The 21865-nt window shown below is 37.8% G+C and overlaps 1 protein-coding gene across 1 annotated transcript in view; it reads right to left on the bottom strand.

Moving 5' to 3' along the window:
- Positions 1 to 21865, bottom strand: part of UNC5D (unc-5 netrin receptor D) — a gene marked incomplete at both ends in the record, with an annotated part of 295103 nt that overhangs the window by 46645 nt on the left and 226593 nt on the right. Inside the window, 2 exons of the mRNA XM_081333414.1 lie at positions 4564 to 4749; positions 11977 to 12009. Of these exons, the coding sequence (XP_081189540.1) occupies positions 4564 to 4749; positions 11977 to 12009 (219 nt within the window). The remainder of the gene's footprint in view (positions 1 to 4563; positions 4750 to 11976; positions 12010 to 21865) is intronic.

The raw sequence follows: 21865 nt of genomic DNA, 5'->3' as shown, positions 1-21865 counted from the left end.
TACATAACATCATTAGTGCATGAGACTACAGGGTTTACTGGCAGAGCAAGCTACTATGAATAAGCCACCAGCAAATCAAGTCTCCCATGCTGCAGAGATTAAGAAGGAGGGACACAAGCTCTGTAAAGTGGCTCAGACAGACACCTCCTTAATTCACCTGGAGTAAATGAAGGAGAAGAAGTTACAACACAATCAGACTTGCAAAATTCTATTATTACAGCCAATCTGTATAAAAGAAATTTTAGATTTCCTTTTCTTGGTCTGGTCTACCTTTGGGGCTTACATAGAGACTGATGGTGTTAACGAGCACCTGCAGGAAAACAATTAAGTTCAGAAAACACCTAAAACCAGTAGTTTAACCCTCAGTTACCTTCACTATTGAGATTCAAAAATGCAAGAAAAGCCGTAGAGATGTGACTCTGAATGAATTATCCATTTATAGGTGCATCGAATTAAGCTTCACCTCTTCAAGAAGAGAAGCAACCAAAGGAGAAGGAAAGAGGCAAGCAGACCTAAACACACACCGTTCCTCATTATGTCTCTGTTAACTAGCAACCAGATAAGCAGGAACCGACATCAGATAAAGAAGAATAAAGAAGAAACCATAAAGCAACCAAGGAAAAGAAATAATCAAGGCTGAAAGGACAATCTACCACATGTAAACTGGCAGCAAACCCCACTCCTCCATGCCCTGACGATGTTCCCCAGAGAGGTTATGAAACATGTTCGGGAGGAGAAGTAAGCACAGAGACCAGCCAAAATAAATAATTCAACCCTCAGCTACATACATTTTCCACTAAGGAAACAAACAATTGCAACGTTGCCCGCAAAGTGTTCATCCCATTTTACTTCATACTTCAGAGCAGAACGCGCTCTTGTCACCTCTTCATAATGCATGTTTAAAATAGACAGGCTATATGCAAGCAAAATTAACATCTTTAGTCTGGTGCTCTTCAGCTTTGATTTTTAAACTGAGCCAAGGAAAATGCTTCCACTCGCTTTACTCCAAACCAGGGGTCTTCAAACTTGGCCCTTTTATGACTTGTGGACTTCAAGTCCCAGAATTCCTCAGCCAGCATGCCTGACTGAGGAATTCTGGGAGTTGAAGTCCACAAGTCATAAAAGGACCAAGTTTGAAGACCCCTGCTCCAAACTGAGTAATCTCTTTTTGCTCAGTTTTTCTGGCTATGCTGAAACTTTGGAGATATCCGGGAGACAAATCAGGGGCATTAAGAAGCTGTGCTTCCCCCATGTTCTGATAGAAATGCGGTTGTGGTTGCTTACTGTTGATCAGAGTAAGGTAATTCACAGACTTTTTATTATTATTATTCCACTGTAGACACCAGAAGAGAAAGACATCCAAATGAATGGATAGAATAAGGAGAAAAAAGTACAGTAGGTGACTGGGTGGGATCAGATCTCTAATCCTTTCCAGGGGTACAACAGTCTCTAAAGAGTCTCCCTGATTATTATTTTCTTTTAAAATACTGCTTTCAAGAAACCAATTTCTGAACCTATCAGGGTAGAGTTCAGTCAATGATTATTTTCCTATCAGCACTAAACAATCTGTTTTTGGTATTTTATATATATTTATGTATGACAGTGTGTGGGAATATTTTTTACATATGTTGAAGTTATTTTGTTAACTTTTCTTCTCAACAGCTTGACATCCTTGCCCAAATGTTTTTGTGCTTCAGTGATTTTTCCAGCATGTATAAGCACACATACACACAAATATAAGACTTATTGTTATATGTATGTGTATATAAGGGCATATGCATAGATTATTTTCTTTTTGCAGCTTTCCATCCACAATTATGCTGTTACCATGTAATTTGAATTCCTATAAAAATAGATGCTTTTCTTTTTCTTTTTCCTTTAGTTTACTCTTGAATTTCTCTCTCTCTCTCTTTCTCTCTCTCTCTCTCTTGATGTGTGGGTGTATTAATAATACATGCTGTGAGAAATAGCTAAAAATCTCATTATGGGAACTCTTTGGCTCAGTAACTACTGAGCAAATTGGAGGCCCAGATTTCTAAGAGGGATGATTTTTCCCCAGGTTCTTACCCTGAACCATAGAGTGAAAAGGTTGAAAGGCACTGTGAAAACCATGATATCCAATCCCCCGCCCACTGCAGGAACCCACTACCACTACATCCTTAACTGATGACCATCATCTTGGATATGTATAAACAGAAGCTGTTTAAACATCTCCAACAAAGGAAGGTTCACCACCTCCTCTTGCATGATGGAATCACTTGTGGCATTAGGACACTCTTCTTGGTATCTGATTTGTAATGTAAACCCATTGTTTTTGGGTCTTTCTTTCTGGAACAATTTTGAACCATACTGCTTCATCTTCTACAGGATAATTTCTATCAGATGTGAAGAATCACAATCACATGTAAGTTCCAGTTCAGTGGATTTATTGCTCAAGCCTATACAAAAGAATGTGGTCAACTAACGGGCAGCACTAAACTGGTGCTTGATAAGAGTTAATGGAATTAAAGGGGGACTGGACATGGAGCCTTTGTGGACATGTAATGATTCTAGGCTGAGTCCTCCCTTGACTCTGCCCCCAAGCTCTGCCTATTTTCTCCCACAGTTTCCTACAGATTGGTTGTTTCTCATATGTGTATGAGAATGTGTATGTGAATCACTGTATAGATGAAATATTTAGTAGATTAAGTCATTACATAGCTGCCTCGTTAAACTCTCAGTACTAATATAGTACTTCCTTCCCCCCAAATCACCATGGAAATTAAAATGAGTATTTCATCTAGATAATTTAATGTATTCATTATAATAATATAGATGATGAAGGGCTGGGAGGAATTTATGGGGAATAAAGGGCTTGAGACTGATAGCTGTTAAGAAGAACCTTATGGTCTTCCCTGTAGAGTTGTAGTAGACAGGCCAAAAAACAATAGGGTTAATTATGTGAAATTAGATTCTATTTGGATATCAGGTGAAAAAGAAATCCTAATACAGTAATAAGATATGTTCCAATTCAACAGGCTGCCTTGGGAGTTGGTGGTCTCTCTTTTGTTGGAAATGTTTAAAACTGAATTGCCAACTGTTGCCAATGCCCTGATACAGGATTCCTGCTCTGGACAGATAATCTTCAGGATGTCTTTCATTCAACCCTTATACTCTATGATTCTATGGAAAGATTATGTTTATCTCCTTTCTTTCTTAAAGAGATGTAAGTAAATAACCATAGTTGTCTTCACATTTTGAGCACCAGGGTTTTCAGAAACCAGAATGTTATTTCAAAAGAAAAGAAAAAGAGAAACTCTAACTTGTTACATAAAGTTTTCAAGAAAAGAGTCCTTAGGGAAAAATATCACAATGTACAATTTAAGGTTTCCTGAGTGTTTGATGATACATTTAAGCAATGACTAAACTTGACAAATTGGACTTTATATAACACACTACTCATGTCTTCAACTCTCCATGAATGGACCACCTTTTGCAAGTAGAGATCTGCTAGAGCTGAGATCAGAAGCACCAAACCTTAATAATGATACTTGAACAATGGGATGCACTATATAACTTATATAGGACACAAAGTCAGCTGAGTGATTTTTTCTTCTTCCTACCACTCAACATACAAACATTTCTGTGGGATTTAATAAACAGTGAACAAATGGTTCAGGAATTCTGAATCCATTTGATTGTTCAATGAAGATGTCTATCAGACCTTTTAACACTGAATCAATCAGATGTTACAATAGTGTTCTTTATTACTACCGCAATCTAAGAGTTAAACACAATCAATTTATTGGATTTAAAGATGCTTACAAAACCTCCTTTTTAAATGTGGTGCTGTTGTACTTAAATAATGATAACAATAAGCACACAGCTTGAGTTTGTTACATGGATGTCTTTGCATATGTTAGACAAAAGTCTACTCCAAGTGGCTGCGCTCACTGGTGCTGACTGTTCCAAACATTCACCAAAATGTACCACTCCTATTAAAGTTATGATTGTATTAGAACAGGGGTCTTCAAACTTGGCAACTTTAAGACTTGTGGACTTCAACTCCCAGAATTCCTCAGCCAGCCCTGGCTGGCTGAGGAATTGTGGGAGTTGAAGTCCACAAGTTGCCAAGTTTGAAGACCCCTGTATTAGAACTAGATCATCTAAACATCCTGGCTTACATTCCACTGTGGTTTCTCAATGGATGTGCGGACTGGAAGGGAAGACTCAATTCCAGCCATTGTCTGATTTAAAAAAGGATGCATTTTCACCTGAATTTGGTAAGAAAGATTACCAAGACATCTGGAAGCATGATTAGCATGCTATGCCTATACAGAAAGCTGACAACTTACCAGCTGTCTAAAGGAGGAAGGCCAGCAATGTAGGAAGAATTTACTTGTGTTGAAGGCATCTTTACTTCTCCCTTTGTTTACATGATCAATATGGTATAAGGGGATGAGCAGGAAGTCAATCCCACATCACATACAGTACATACATGAAAATTCAAGGAAGCTTCAAACTGGTCACCTAATTTCACTGATCAGATCCTTCCTCCAAAAGTCATTCTCCAATTTTACCAACCTTGTCGGACAGTTTTAAAATTAAATGTCTGGAAGCCTCCCGTCAGAGCTGAGGAGTCAATCACATCCACGCCATATTCACTCTGGCTCCTCCTGTAGAGAGTCACCCCAATAACAATGACGGCAACGGCAATGACGGCAGCCCCAAGGCCTGAGTACAGGGCGATGTCTGTTGGATTTTCAATGTCTGCAAGAAGAGAAGAAATAGCCTAAATGAGTGCAGGCTGTCCTGACTGCTAGAGCTAATTCAAAACCAATGTTCAGCTTAAACATGCAGAAGCTTTGATTGTGAGAATAGGAATAATTATCTCAGAAAAAAAATCACGACCCATAATCAGCTTGCCTGCACTGTTAAATTAGTGGAAGGTTGGTTTTTTTCCCCCCTGGTCTTCCTATAGAAAGTAGGGGGAAGTGGAAATAAAAATGGATAATTAATTGCTATAGGATTCTGGAATAGGAGAAACAATAAATCTAGATATCCCAAAGGTACTTTTTTTCCAAAAGGCAACTAGACTTTGTTTTTCCTTGAAGACTTGTCACTTCTCATTCAAGAAACTTCTATCTTCTCTTGGATGAGAAGCGAAATGTCTTCAAGGAAAAACAAAGTCCAATTGCCTTTTGCAAAAAGCACCTTGGGACAACCATGACCTGGATAACTTAGAATCTCCATAGATATCAAATATGGATAGCGTCCATTTTTCCCCTTCCCAACTATATAATGCCCTCTGGAAAATATGTCCAATCCATATGGATTATGATGCACTTAGAGAATCATAGCATTGGCAGGACAATTTAACCCATTCCTGCATTGCAGTTTAGTGAAGAAATTCAAATTAAAGCTTCCAAAATAGAAGACAATGACCTGAGGGTTACAATATATATATATATATATATATATATATATATATATATATATATATATATATATATATATATATATATATATATATATATATATATATATATATATATATATATATGTATATATATATATATATATATATATATATATATATATATATATATATATATATATATATATATATATATATATATATATATATATATATATATATATATATATATATATATATAACAGGTTATTTAAAAGAACTCAACAATGTTTTAAGCATGCTGAATCAGACACACCTGGTCACCTCAATCTTCTTCTAATGTAAGTGAAACGCCTTTCGATTCTTGTGTCTGATCTTGCAAATCTCCGGCTAATTACTTGGAGGAAGGGAACGGGGGGGGGGGGGAATGGAAGGCTTTTTAAAAAGTGCTAATTTATTCAATAAGTGTATCTCTGTGTTTAAGAATGAGCAGGTATGTTTCTGCCTTCCCTTTGCTCATGGCCTCTTCAAATGAATTTCCCAAGTTGAAGGTACTTGTTTAAGATGCATGTTCTGAACAGGAGTACACAGCCCTGGTCTAGGATAACTCACCAGGGCCAATTCACCAAGGCCAACTCACTGTGGCAAACTAGCTGTTGCCAACTCACCCTCAAACAATTCACGGTAGGTCAACTCGTTGTCGGACAACTCATCATGGGACAATTCAACACTGTATTAGTTTCATTTAATTACTTTTATTATTGGTGACCATGTTTTCATTGAAATTATTGTAACTCTTATACTTGTTGCTCGACTTTCTTATTTTATTATTATTGGCCACAGTTCCATTGAAATGAATTTAGCTTTTGTATTTGTTGAATTTTCCTGTGGTGAGTTGTCCCATGGTGAGTTGCCTACAGTGAGTTGACCGTGGCAGGTTCTCCCATTCCAACACAGCCTGTGTGGTAGAGAGTGGGTAGAAAGGAAAATAAGACAGATTATTGAGAAAGCTCCCAGTTTTCCAGTTGAAAAGCTTGGAGGAATACTGGTTTTATTTTCTTGGTTTCAAACCACGGGCTTCTTACTTTTCACTCAGCTGCCCTTTGTGCTCTCAAGTTCATTTTGCTTGAGAAATGTATTTCTGGGATCTGAGTGAGAAGTCCTTCTCCATCTATGCCTGTCTGTCTATCTGTCATCCAGCCAGCCAGCCATTTTAATCAGTGGCCAGACTTGGACTTTCAAGAGTACACCAATTCTTCAATAGCAGGTATCAGTAGAGAAATTAGAAGGTGCCGCATTTAAGCCATCAGGAGAAGCACAGAATAAACATAAATACAAAATGGCAGCTTTATCTGCCCATCCCACCCACCCTCAAGGCAGGACAATCTGCCTCAAATAGGCTAACTATAGAAATGCATCAAGATATCCAAAAATGATGCATTATGTTTCTTTGACTGTTTCTTTGACTGTTATTCTTCCATTCCAATTCTCTCCATAGAAAACAGGCATTAATCTTTGTCAGTCGGCCCAATTAGGCAACAGCTTGTGACACAGGATTCTGAAAATAACGTCACTTCAAGAAAAATACAGAGTCCACAAATGGATATATCTTTCCTTTTCACGTCTTCAAACCAAGCAACACAAAACACACACACTCACACACACACAAAGAATGTTCAGAAGGATTTGGTTCATGTAAATGGATACTGTAGAACTGTTGATATTTTATGTATACAGCACTACATTTGTTGCTATTTATTTACACTGATACACCGGGTCCACTGATTTATGTGCTTCTTATTTCTTTTTTTTCCTTTTTGCTAGAAAATGAGAAGTAAAGATGCAGCAAAGAAGAATACGTTAGTGAAATTTACATTTGCTCCATGACCTATCTAAGATAGCAGTTTGCTTAGTGATAGTCATCTGCAAAAATTGGGGTTGTTAATTATTTATTTTTGGTCAGTTCTGGTAGCCAGATCAAATCCCAATTAATCAGTGGAACAACTTGCCTCTAGAAGTTGTGAATGCTCCTACAGTGGAAGTTTTTAAGAAGAGATTGGACCACCATTTGTCTGAAATGGTGTAGGATTTCCTGCCTGAGCAGGGGGTTGGACTAGATGACCTCCAAGATCCCTTCCATCTATTCTATTCTATTCTATTCTATTCTATTCTATTCTATTCTATTCTATTCTATTCTATTCTATTCTATTCTATTCTATTCAGAATTCAAATGTAGGAACATCCACTGGGGCTATGCAGGATGTACAGAAATCCAAGACAGTAATCATAATTCAAGTCCCACATGATTTTCACAGTCATGCATAATGCACATAATAAAGGGGTGGAGTTTTAGTCATGCAGTCAAGGCTGACTTTTTATATAAAAAAATGCTGGATCTGAACATCTTTATCTGAGTTATCCCTCAGTAATTAGCAATATTGAGCTATCTCCCACACTAATTAGCTACATTCACTGAAAAAAAAAACATTTTTTTTATCTCAATTTACTATTTCCAAAGAAAGCACTGGAGAACCCTAGATCCTACTTTGAAAATCAAAATAAATCCCTCATGATACTTTGTAAAAACTCATATATCACTACTAGGTTCATGTGATGTAAACATCATATCCTAAAGACCTTTTTTTTTTGGTTACCATCAGCTTATCACTTGACAGGAACATAGACACATATGGAGAAGGCCTTCAATCTTCAGTATATCTAAATTGCTAGTGGGAGTCTTCTGTTTGCAGGTAACAAAGATTGAAACTGGGATTGTCTCCATCCAAAGTAGGTACTCACTAGCAATAGAAATAGCACTCAGACTTATATAGTGCTTCATAGTGTTTTACAGCCCTCTCTAAGTGGTTTACCGAGTCAGCATATGCCCCCACCCCCCCAATCTGGGTCCTCATTTTACCAACCTCGGAAGGATGGAAGGCTGAGTCAACCTTGAGCCAGTGAGAATCGAACTGCCAAAATGCTGGCAGCCAGCAGTCAGCAGAAGTAGCCTACATCACTGCATTCTAACCACTGCACCACCCAGAACTCTAGGAATCATTCTTTCTGTATTATTTTTTTCATTCATCCAACCCAGTGTTTCTCAACCTTGGCAACTTGATGATGTCTGGACTTCGATTCCCAGAATTCCAGTTTTGGGAATTGAATCTACCCATCTTATAGTTGTCAAGGCTGAGAAACACTCATCTAAACTGACAAGTTTTAGATTTCTATCCATAATTGATTCATATGGTGCTATCCAATTTCACAATGCTATTCTATGCATTTGCCCTTTAAAGCAAGGTGTTGTTGTTTTTTCTTTTTACAATCCTATAATCTCTTAATTCAGGGTAGAGCCGGGGCAACTGAATGAAGCTGAGTGTTTACTGACCAGATGCCTTCCTGACACCTATGTGGAGTTCACAGCAGATATTTTCTCTTTGTGCCCTGAGAAAGAAACATCTGCCACTATCTAAGATTGAACTCTCAACCTTCCTAGTGGAAGCAGAATAATAACAAAAACATCACCAAACTCCTGTTTTTAATTGCTTTATCAAGTTAGGCACAAAACAAAGTTTACCATCTGTAGGTTGCCTCAGATTAAGAGGAGAAGACTGCATGAAGAGGAAAACGAATGCATAAATGCAAAGCTATCAAACTATCATCTGATATTATGCCCGAACCCTGCCTGCATTTAATTGTGCTTCCTGACACCATTAAAGACATTTATCTGAAAGTATTCTTTTATGGTAATGAAGTTTTTATTAAGCATGATTAAGTTTTATAAAAATACCTGAAGATAAATTAAGAAGCGCAGAAGCCCAAAGTGAAACATTGGGGTTTAATGCATTAGGAAGCATAATTGATTAAATTATCTCATTTGTAATAAAGTTTTACACAAGCTGTGCTGGGTACATATCATCTCCAATTCATTGTTCATTCTCTTCCAGGGAAAAAACAATTATACCCAGTTCTTGCAATCTTTCTTTTTCCTCCTATTCCCTTCTGTTGCTGGTAAACATGGAAATCCACTTCTCTGCTCAGCTTCCCTTGCCTCCTCCATGGAGAACGTCTGCCACGTGAGAAACACACTTCTAAACCAGGGAAGTTTATATATAAGTCTATTTACCACAACTGTTTTTTCTCAATTATCTTAATAATTAGCTTTGATTTTGCATCCATGATGATTCATATGGCTTTAAATTTAATGCCCACTCAGTTCAAAAGCCTAGCAACAAGTTTTATTTATAAAACACACCTCTAATTGCCCAGCTCAGAATAAATAATTTGGTTCTCCAGGGAGCTAAAATTAAGGAACTAAAATGAACCTCAGCAGTTTGGCTGACCCAAGATTAAGGATACAGTCATGATGCTGAAGATGAGGAGAGGATAAACAAAGAACTTGCAATCCATTAGACAAACTGACAGGCTACAAGCTACCAAGCATAGCTCCAAAAATATCTGAGGCATGAAGCATATGTGCAAAGTTCCATCCACTCCTGGAGGAATATCATTGTTCTTATTGGGAAAAATAATTTTACCATGACAGTGCAATCCTAATCTTAGATAACACAAGATTGAAGATTTGCCCTCCCAAGAATCCCATCCCCCCTCCCATTTCAACCCTTTCCTTGTGTTATGCTATCCACATAATGCTCTCCAACAATCTTAAAAGTGGTCCAGAGCTCTTAAAAATTGCTCATCCCTGCATTGGGATGGGTTACCTGAGAGACTATGTCCACCCACTGTTTTTTACACAACAGGATGGGCATGCTCTGGGAGGCATTTCTTTTCTGTCATAGCTCCTATCCTTTAGAACAGGGGTCTCCAAACTTGACAGCTTTAAGACTTGTGGACTTCAACTCCCAGAATTCCTCAGGCTGCCAAGTTTGAAGATCCCTGCTTTAGAACATTCTTCCTCCACAGATTATCATGGCTATGACCCTGATGGCCTTTTGTAAAGGCTTGAAGACCTGATTATCTGCCTGGGCTTGGGGTGCCAAGTCTATGATGGGCCCCTTTTCCAAGTTAACAACTATGGATTATAATTTTTCTCAGCTGCTGTACATATTTAATTTTCTTTTCATATTATGATTGCAATTTGGTTTTTCACAGATTTTACACTTGTTCACGGCCATATTATTGTTTGAAATGGATGGCCAAATAAATTGAATCCGTCAACGAGCCAATCAATCAGTGAACAGAAAATGAACAACATAAGAATGGAACCAGAATAGTAATTTTCTTTCTCTCTATTTCTTGTTTGGATCTCTGCAAATTTTAGATGGTTGATGCTTCCCCACACCACCACCACTCCAGAATTCTAAATTGTGCAGAAACTGCACAAGGACACACACACACACACAACAAAATTGCAGAAATTTTGCAGAGTAACAATAACACCAACTTTTTCCTGACTCCTCTCTGCTCATATTAATTATTAACTAAAGCCAAATGCCTTAATAGGGTTGAAACAAAATCATGAGCATTTTCAAACAGCCCTATTTAACTGTTCTTCTCCTAGAACAAATCAAAATTTGGAATCTCCATTTATTATTTATTTCATTGTTTGGCATGCAAGGCTCCCCCGCTCCCCTCTACAACTAAATGGTTAAAATATTGTATATCTCTTACATTTGGGGGTAACTTTCATTTCATTTGAAGAATTTGCACTGTGTGTTACCGCATGTAGCTGAATACTGTTATTTCTTCCTCTGGTGCAGCTATGGCAACAGAAACATCTTCAAGATGCTTTCTGATTAGGGGACAGGAATTTAAAACATATGAAGAATGGTTGCAAGAACTGGAAATTTCTAGTCTAACAAAGAGAAGGATTACAGGTGACATGATAGCAGTCTTCCAATATTTAAGGGGCTGTCACAAAGAAGAGGGAGTCAATTTATTCTCCAAAGCACCTGAGGGCAGGACAAGAAGTAATGCATGGAAACGTATCAAGGAGAGAAGCAACCTAGAACTAAAGAGGAATTTCCTGACAGTGAGAACAATTAACCAGTGGAATGGCTTGCCTTCAGAAGTTGTGATGCTCCATCACTGAAGGCTTTTAAGAAGAGATTGGACAGCCATTTGTCTGGAATGGTATAGGGTCTATGCTTGACCAGGGAGTTGGACTAGAAGACCTCCAAAGTCCCTTCCAACTTGGTTATTCTATTAAGAAGGATTGTTTGAACTAAAAGGCTTGCACAAGACAGATTGCTGAATTTCAGATTTTTCTCCAACACTTTGCAGTTCTTATCCCCTGTTTGCTGAACAAGAGTAATGGATGGCCAAAGAGGCCATAGATTGATAGACAGGTAATAACCATTTCAACCATCTTGCAACAAGAAACTATACTCTACCATCACCCCTCGAAATAATTTGGAATGAGGCTGCCTCTTTGGTAGGACAAAGCAACTTTGAAGAAGTTAATAAAAAAAACAAAATTCTGCACGCATTAGTTTTCTATCTTTTTTCAGCCGAGCCATTTACAATTAGCCTGATGCTGACATTTTAATAAATATACAGTACATGTATATTTGTTTCAGAAATGGGGTCTTAGAAAACACATATACAAGAGAGAAACTTACTTGGGGGTTTTATTTCATGAAGAGGTTTTCTGTCTAAAAAGAGGAAAGGGGAGAGAGGGGTAGTGGGTAGAGGGTAGGGGGAGAGAAAGAGAAAGATGCACTTAATATACAGCCAAGGAATATATTTATTTTCTAGATTAATTTCCACCCAGGTTTATAAGTGAAACATTCCCATTGTCTGCTAACAATCCCCATTTTAGGCATAACCTTCCTGCTTCCATTTATATAAGTATTCACTGGTATCTTGTAGATTGAATATATTTTAGGACTACTTCATTTTTATTTTGCTGGGGGTAAGGGAGGAGTTTTACTATTTTAGTGAATTGGCCTTTTTGACAAAGTGATTGTATGAAAGGCTATAGATTTGGGGGTTAAGTCAGCACTACTTATTTTGTGATCAGTAAGGTTTATACGCGACAGATTTCTACAGGATGTTCCATGTTTCTCAATATTTTCAATATTAGTATCTTATGATTTATCACTTTGTTGCTTGTATGTACACTGAGAGCTTTTGCACCGGAGACAAATTCCTTGTATGTCCAATCACACTTGGCCAATAAAGAATATTTTAATTATACTTCTATTCTAAAGGTAGGGAAAGAGAATGGACTAAAGGAGGCTTAACTTTAAATTATTCTCTATCTAGGAAACTGCTTGCAGTATTCAAGACTGTCTGAAAAAATATCTGTGGAGATTCTCAGTAATCCAGGTCACAGTTGTAGCAAATGGGCTTTTTTTTTCTTCCTTCCAAAAGGCAACTGGACTGTTGTTTTTTTATTTGAGGACGAAGAGGAAGACAGTTTGCTTCTGATCCAAGAAGCTTCATCAGTTGTAACTGGATAATGAGTGATGGATATATATATATATATATATATATATATATATATATATATATATATATATATATATATATATATATATATATACTCAGTGGGTTAGGATGCTGAGCTTGTCGATCAGAAGGTCGGCAGTTTGGCGGGTCGAATCCCGAGTGCCGCGTAACAGTGAGCGCCTGTTACTCGTCCCAGCTTCTGCCAACCTAGCAGTTCTAAAGCACGTAAAAAATGCAAGTAGAAAAATAGGGACCACTACGGTGGGAAGGTAACAGCGTTCCGTGCGCCTTTGGCGTCTAGTCATGCCGGCCACATGACCACGGAGACGTCCTCGGACAAGCGCTGGCTCTTTGGCTTTGAAACGGAGATGAGCACCGGCCCCTAGAGTTGGAAATGACTAATATATATATATATATATATATATATATATATATATATATATATATATATATATATATATATATATATATATATATATATATATATATGGGACAAATCTTTATTTCCTGTTTTGGCCTAACCGAAGGCCATCCACAGGCAGTAGTCACAACAGTGACAGCTCATATTTGTGTAAATTTTAGATTGCTAACAAAGAATTAAAGGGAGACTGATATGTATTTCAAACATTTGTTTTCATCAGCCAGCCATACCCTTCTGAGATTCGAACCTGGGCTGATTGCACAGTAGGCAGTTGTTTTAACCTCTAGGCCACAAGCTCTATCTCACTTTGTTAGCTGAGAAGCAAGGTAGATATGTGTTAAATGCTTGTTAACTATTTAGATTACCATGCTAGGCCCCATATATCAGCACCACTTGCTGAAGAGGAACTAATTTTCAGGAAGAAAGCTTTTCCAAATATTGTTAATTCTGATAATTCTGAGAAGAATAAGGAGAGTTAACAAAGCCTATTTAAGGCAGGGTGTCAGCCCCCACTAGTGGAAAAATAAGCAGTCAACTGGAAAATGAGAAGCATAAGGAATGTCCAGTCTTGCACATTATTGCATAGACAGTCTTCTATGCTGCTTTTACAATAACAAAAAAAAACAAACCAACAACTCTGGAATATGAGAGTCAATTGGGGTTTCCAAATAAAGAAACTGCTGCATGCAGCAACCATATGCCTAAAGATACTGCATAATCATGATTTCTACTCCATCCATCTGCCTAGTCCTGCGTAAGCAGACACGCGACATAGGGGAATGAATATGTATGTGTGTCCGTATACACAGTGATGGTGTTGGTGGACAGGGAGGAGGGCAATGTATTGAAACAGCAAGCTTTTTGAAAGTACAGCTTCATGTTTAACTCTTCAGCATTTACCAATCCCTACTTAGCAGAAGAAACTTCCAGACTCAGCATAGTTTTTTTTAAAAAAAACTTTATTGAAAATTTAGTGTTATATCTATGCTGAAGTTTTTTATTTCCATTCCCTAATTTTGTTAAGACAGAAATCTAAACAAGTCTCTTGCATGCATGTGTGTGTGAGAGAGTGAGAGTTCATAGAATTTAACTTTTAGATGCCCGGTGCAAGTAACCAAGTCAAAGAGACCATCTAGATTGAACAGCTCTCTCTCAACAGAGGAGGGATATGATACCACCAATCTCCTGTTTACAACACAGTCCTTTTGGCAGTTCCAAGAAGGTTGCACACCCATTTGCACTATTAAGGTGACTCTGGGGGAACAGATAAGCCTCAACAACTCTCAGAAAGAGTGCTAACGACCAGATGACTGCAAGGAATGTAAATCCTTCCATTCCACACCATTCAGTCAGAACGGAAGATGCTTCTCAGATGAGAAGCAAAACATCTTCACAGAAAAAAAACAAAGTCCAGTTTGATTTGATTTGATTTGATTGATTTGATTAAATTTATATGCCACCTGAGGAGTCAGGGCGGCTCACAACCATAAAAATTAAAAAACATAAAATAATTTTTTTTAAAAAGAATTAAACAATAGATGCAATAAATACAAGACAATTTAACCCAGTAAAAAGCCTAATTAAAAACTGTAGTCAGTCCAGACCTGCTTGTTGGAACAGTTGCCTTTTCAAAGAGCACCTTTGGGACAACTGTGACCTGGATGACTGAGAATGTCCACAGACATTAAGCAACCAGAATAAAGCACAAATGTCATTATTAGTTACCTACATTACAAGAATCTCATCAGACTGGCTGTATTGCCTTGGGAATGGTCAGATGAGGCTCAGAGATTCTGGACCAATCAGTCCTATGCCTCTTTCTCCAGTGCAAGGACTTTAAGCTCTTTCCCTTCTTAAGACCTCCCTCCAGTCTGACTAGAGATCTCTTTCTCCCATCCTTCTCTGGTAATGGACTATGGACTACTCCCTTGCCTGACTAAAATATGAAAAGCACATGCCAGGTTTACATAAGAAGAACATTGTCTAATATGAGTCTCTTTTCTCCTTACCTTGCCAGTCTCAACACTCACAGTGCTATAATCAAGTAAATGAATGCTGTTTCCTCATCCTGGTTTACACAAATGCTTCTCTGTCACTCAGTAATTGCTGCTCAAACCTGTAAACTAGTCCAAGGAATCATACATAATGCATGGCAGATAATTAGCTGGCAGACTCTTGAGGGCAGAGCTACACATTACAAGCCAACCTGGATGAACATTTTCTTCTAGAGAAACGTAGATTCAAGGGATGCTTCCTCAGGAAAGCTATGAACGGGTATCTGAGTTTCTAACAGTTATTTATTAAAAAATAGTTTTTGGTTAATTTATTTGAACTGTAAATATAAGCATAAGCTCTTCATATATCTTATAGGCTACCATATATCTATTATGGAAGTACATTGCTACAAATTTTAAAAAGTAAACCACAGCAAATCATTTAAATCATCATGGCAAGTGAAATAGATGAGCTGATTCTTTGCTAAATATATAATTGATATATAGATATATATGAAAAAATACTCCAATTATGAACCACCAGATAGTTATATTCTTCCTTATTACCCTTAACTATTTGTGTTTATTCTGAAATAGTTGGAACCAATAATATTCAGTAAGTTGTGCAATGAATTAATATATTCATATTTGCTTCTAATTTTGCTATTCACTTTAGTCTTTCACCTACTTCTCTTATTGTCATTGTCTATTTGTTTTGTTTTTTTAATGTAAACACGTGACAAGCAGGAATGTAGCAAACCTCTATAGAGTAAGATGCACATATTCAATTGACCATTTTATATAGAAAAAGGCAACCCTTCTAATGACCAAGAGTCTGATTTCCTGCAGTAAGTGCTACAATTAAACCATGGCCTTCCAAAAATTCTTAAATTTTACATGAGATTCCAATTGATCAGCCCTTTCTAGAACCTATAAACACATGAACAATAACTTCAAAGTCATGTATACTATATGTGCACAATCTTTTCTGATAAGTAACTTTGTAAAACCTACCAAGCTTAACCAGAGATTTGAGTTGTTCAAAGCATGCTCTGGTAGAAGCTTGTCTACAGTATTGGGGTATACAAATTGTTAAATACTTTTTAGTATGATAGAAAATTTTGCATCTAGCCAGCCATAGCCAAGATTTAGCACATTTATGCAATGTAATATTCTCTTGGGCAGCAACATCATCAATCCTTTTCTTGACAATTTTCTTAGTATCTGGGCCTGCTTGTGCTAGAAATTGGATTGAAATTCCACATTATAAGGTGGTTTTAAAAATTTGGGAAGCCAAAGTACATTCAGATGTGTGACTGGACAGGTGCAAAGTTCCCAGATAGTTATGCTTGACAAGGCACATGAGAGAAAGCTGGCAGCCCGGGTTCAAGACCCAAGCACCACACGACAGGGTGATCTCCCTTTACTTGCCTCAGCTCCTGCCAACCTAGCAGTTTGAAAGCATGCAAATGAGAGTAGACGAATAAGTACCACTTGAGTGGGATGTTAACAGTGCTCCGTGATATTATGCTGGCCACATGACTGCGGAAATGTCTTTGGACAGCACAGGCTCAATGGCCTTGAAACGGAGATGAGCACCGCCCCTTACAGTTGGCAACGACTACCACAGTAAATTCCGCAGGGACTCCTTTACCTTGCCTTTATTGTCCACTCTCCATTTATATCTAGCTTGTCTCTTCCTAGACACAACCACTTCAGATCTGGCCTTATTAATATTCAGGGTTGGTGCAGCAGGGATCATCATTAGCAACAAAGATGATCAGGGGACTGGAGGCTAAAACATATAAAGAATGGTTGCTGGAATCGGGTATGTCTACTCTAATGAAGAGAAGTACGAAGGGTGACATGATAGCAGTGTTCTAATGCCACAAGGGACGCAGTGGCTCAGTGGGTTATGATGCTGAGCTTGTTGATCAGAAGGTCAGCAGTTTGGCGGGTTGAATCCCGAGTGCCGCGTAGCAGAGTGAGTGCCTGTTACTCGTCCTAGCTTCTGCCAACCTAGCAGTTCGAAAGCACGTAAAAATGCAAGTAGAAAAATAGGGACCACTACGGTGGGAAGGTAACTGTGTTCTGTGCGCCTTTGGCATCTAGTCACACCGGCCACATGACCATGGAGACGTCCTCGGACAAGCGCTGGCTTTGAAACGGAGATGAGCACCAGCCCCTAGAGTCGGAAACGACTAGCATGCATGTGTGGGGGAACCTTTACCTTACCTTAATACCACAGAGAAGAGGGAGTCAAGCTATTCCCCAAAGCACCTGAAGGCAGGATAAGAAGCAACAGATGGAAACTGATCAAAGAGAGAAGCAATTTAGAACTAAGGAGAAATTTCCTGACAGTGAGAACAATTAATCAGTGGAACAACCTGCCTCCAGAAGTTGTGAATGCTCCAACATTGGAAGTTTTTAAGAAGAGACTGGACAAGAGAGAAATGTCAGAAGAAGTAGCATGAATAAGACTGCCTATGAACCTAGTTGAACATGAGGAGCACTCCACAGATGCTTCAATAAACACATGAAAGTAAAGCCAGAGCTTATTACAGCCATACTTTAATCAAAGCCAGGAAAATAATTCCTAATGCTTTCCCATTCTTTGAAGGAAATACAATGAGTTCCTTAAGGTCAGATCTAAGATCAAACTACATGAATATTGCCACTTCAACTTTCTAATACTGGCCACCAAAATTGCACCTAAAAGAACTCTTCAGAGAAACAAAAGGCTTCTTTTTTCAAAATGTGGGAACATCCAAGGATTCATAAACTTTTTTTAAAAAAAAAAATCAGCACAAAATGAAATCACAATAGCAATAAAGCATAAAGCAAAAAAAAATACAGATTGCCACATGACAACTGGAAGAGGAAAGAAAAAGATTCATGTTGGGATGAATATGAAAATATGATGAATATCCTGAAGTGGAAATTTACTTAGTCTTCTTTAACAACATAGGGATGACTGTGCAGGTACATACTTCTGCCCATTTTTTAAAGTTCAGGATTACTTACTGTAAATTTACTAGGAAACAGTTGAATTCAGGTTTATTTTAGTTGAAACAGTTGAATTCAGGTTTATTCCACCCCTCCCTCCCATCCTCATTACAAACATCTTTGTTTGATAAATTGGCCAGAATTCCCTTCTTACCAATGCATATGTTATAAATAAAGTAAGTATACAAATGCCTAACTTACGTTCAGACACCTATAAAATAAGGATTCATGTCCATATCTAGACTTAAAGAAATATGAGAAGACCTTCAAATGAATATTTACAAATCTGACATAGATTGGTTGTTTGACCCAACTGTGCTTAATCATCTTATTCAGGGTTGACTAAGAAATACTTAGATTAAAAATATGATAAAAGAGTTTCTAGAACTGAGAAAAGGACATCTCATAGTTCCTTGTCTTTCAGAATCTCCTCCCAGATGGCAGTATAAAAAAATGGAGACAGAGTGTGAATTTCAAACATGGAAGGGTTAGTAGAGCTTTCATATTAGATGCCTGTGCAAAATCCACTCTCTGGAGACTCAAGAAACACATGTTGCAGCTGCCAGGATTTTCATCAATCAGTTACTTCACTATTAAATTTAAAATATGGGGAGGGCATATAACTGGTTGGATAACTGTACTGTTATGTGCTGTTCTCTCTCTCTCTCTCTCTCTCTCTCTCTCTCTCTCTCTCTCTCTCTCTCTCTCTGAGAAAATATACGTGTGGGTATATCTGTCTGTATGTGCATGCATGTATATAAATATATGTTTGTGTTATGTATATGTGTTTGTGTATGTGTGCATATCCAGCTTGTGGCAGAATGGCAAACTAGAAACAGGATCTCAAAAGCACCAAGTTGTCATAATCTTTTTGTTTTGAAGCCATTTATCTTTAGCTGGGATCGTGGTCCACAAAGATGACCCTAATCCTTTCAGAAGAAAAGCTTTTGTCTAAGCAGCACAGCTGGACAAAAGACAAGCTTTGCTTTCTATGGGCTTAAGTAAAAGACAGCATTTGAATCTGCTCATGTCTCAAGCATCTTTTGGTCTGTCTGATAGGATTTAACTACAAGCTTTTTGCTAAGTCTGTTGGATACATCAGTAGAGGCTGTCTGGATCCAAGGAAAATGAAGGTCACTCCGTACAATGCAACTTCAGTCAGAAAAAGAATAAAATTAAGTTTGGTGAAAAATGTTATTGGAATAGTTCCAACAGCCAATGACAACATTGATTATTGCTGTGTCAAACACTCTTGGCTGGGATGCCCTACATGCAAGAAGCAGAATCAGACCATCCTTTGTCAATGAGTAAGGCCACACTTGGAATACTGCATCCAGTTTTGGTCACCACAATGTAAAAAAAGATGTTGAGACTCTAGCAAGATTAAAGAGAAGAACAACAAAGATGATCAGGGGACTGGAGGCTAAAACATATGGACTTTCAGGTGAGAGTGGATTGCTGAGCCTACTCAGAAGTTTATCAAGTCCAAAACACTCTTCTTAAAGGGTTGGGTTTTTGGGTTTTAGGGTTGTTGTTTTTTGAAGTGGGGCTGTTTTTAGTAACTGAATACAAAATAAAAATGAAAAAAAAAACCAGTAAATTTAGAAGAAGAAAATAAATCTCCCCCCCCCAAAAAAAAGAGACGGCCAAGGTATATATACGTGGATACAAGAACAAATTTAAAAACATACTTATGCATTTAAAAGAGTGGTACCCATGTTCCATTGTAATCAACCAGAGGTCTTTTATTTTGATAAGTAATTTGTTCATAAATTGCTAAGATCAACCACCTTTTAGAATAGATCATTGAGCAGTTAGGAACATATATTTCTATTTCCAAAGCTGAAGAATAAATCTTTCAGCTATAGGTAGGGCACGGAGAATTCACGGCCTTTCTTTTTGAAATGTCAGTTTTCTATGATGTAGTTCAAAAGAATATAATGACTGGAAATATTAAATATCTGTAATAACTTATTCCCCAAACACAGTGCAGTGGAACAGTTGTGCAACACTTCACAAACATACGTTTCATTGAAACAGCAACATTAATTTATTCAAGACATTTCTTTCTAATGTAAGATAATATATTAAGTCCAAAATACAGAATAACAGAGATGCAAGGGACCTTGGAGGTCTTCTAGTCCAACCCCTGCTCAAGCAGGAGACCCTATACCAGGGGTAGGCAACCTCGTCTCTTTTATGACTCATGGACTTCAACTCCCAGAATTCCTGAGTCAGCTATGCTGACTCAGGAATTCTGGGAGTTGAAGTCCATGAGTCATAAAAGAGACAAGGTTGCCTACCCCTGCCCTATACTATTCAAGACAAGTGGCTGCCCAGTCTCTTCTTAAAAGCCTTTAGTGATTGAATATCCATTGAATACTGAAGGCAAGCCATTTGACATTTTAATTGTTCTTACTGTTACAAAATTTCTCCTTAGTTCCAGGTTGCTTCTCTCCTTGATTAGTTTCAATCCATTGTTTATTGTCTTGCCTTCTGATCCTTTGGAGAATAGCTTGACCCCTCCTGTTATTCTCTTGTTCTGAATACTGCATCATGGAAAAACCATTAGCAACCTGGATCAGTGGCTTTTGGAAGGGAAGGTTTTAATGCCAAATCTTATTCAATAATCACGAAAAAGCTGTAAACTAGCCTATGAAGTCTACTAGTTTGCATACCTCTATCTATCCTACAGTTTATATCTATTGATACTAGAGTGCGAATGTTTATATGGTAGGAAAAAAAATCAGTCAATTTTCTTTTCTTTCTTTTTTTTTTTTTAGCCAAAACAGTTTGGCAGGAAGGCATCAAGGATGCTTTTTACCTGTGGTCCAGTGGTGGGATTCAAATATGTGAACAACCAGTTCTCTGTGTGGATGCCGCTTCCGGAAGTCCATTCTAAGCCTGGGCAACAAAAAAATACCTACTGGTGCTGCTGAAGTGGTGCGCACTGGCTGAATCCCACCACCGCTGTGGTCCCCTTTAGTCTAAAACTGTGACATGGTAAAGGAATCCTAATGGCAAGTGCTCCACATGAATCCACAAAGTGAGAGACAAATTTGCTTAAAAACAGCTGCTCTGGCTTTTAGTAAGCCTGAACGAGGTAACTGCTTAGCAGCACAAGGAATAGTCACAGGAAATGAGTTACTTTTTGCCAATTGGAATTGATTTGCCAAGGATAAATGCCTCAAATGAGAGCAAGCCAACACCAGATGCCATTCACACTTGTTTGACGCTGGGAAATATTACAAGAAGAATTAATTAATTAATTAATTAATTAATTAATTAATTAATGAGTGAAGGCTATCAAAGAGCGCCTGCGGTCACTTTTTCTTCCTCTCCACTAGATACATGTTACCCAAAGTCGAACAGTTGTAATATAAAGGAAACTTCTCAAATACGCCAATGAAGGGGCAGAATCTAAACATGTAAAATGACTGTAGTTGTATCACTTGTTTTACATTGCATTTACAGTGACAGTTTATAAATCAGCACTTTAGATTCTGGCTTATGTGTCAATGCACCTAGTATAGTCTAGTTGTTCCCAGAGCTTGAAAAAAAAATACTTTTCTTATGTTTCCTTATCTTTCTCCCTAGTGATAGTTTAAGAATTAATGTTGCAATTACAGGCTATGT

The sequence above is a fragment of the Vipera berus genome (assembly GCF_964194415.1).
Source record: "Vipera berus genome assembly, chromosome: 8".
NCBI classification, from domain to species: domain Eukaryota; kingdom Metazoa; phylum Chordata; class Lepidosauria; order Squamata; family Viperidae; genus Vipera; species Vipera berus.
This window is presented reverse-complemented; position numbering and strand designations above follow the sequence as displayed.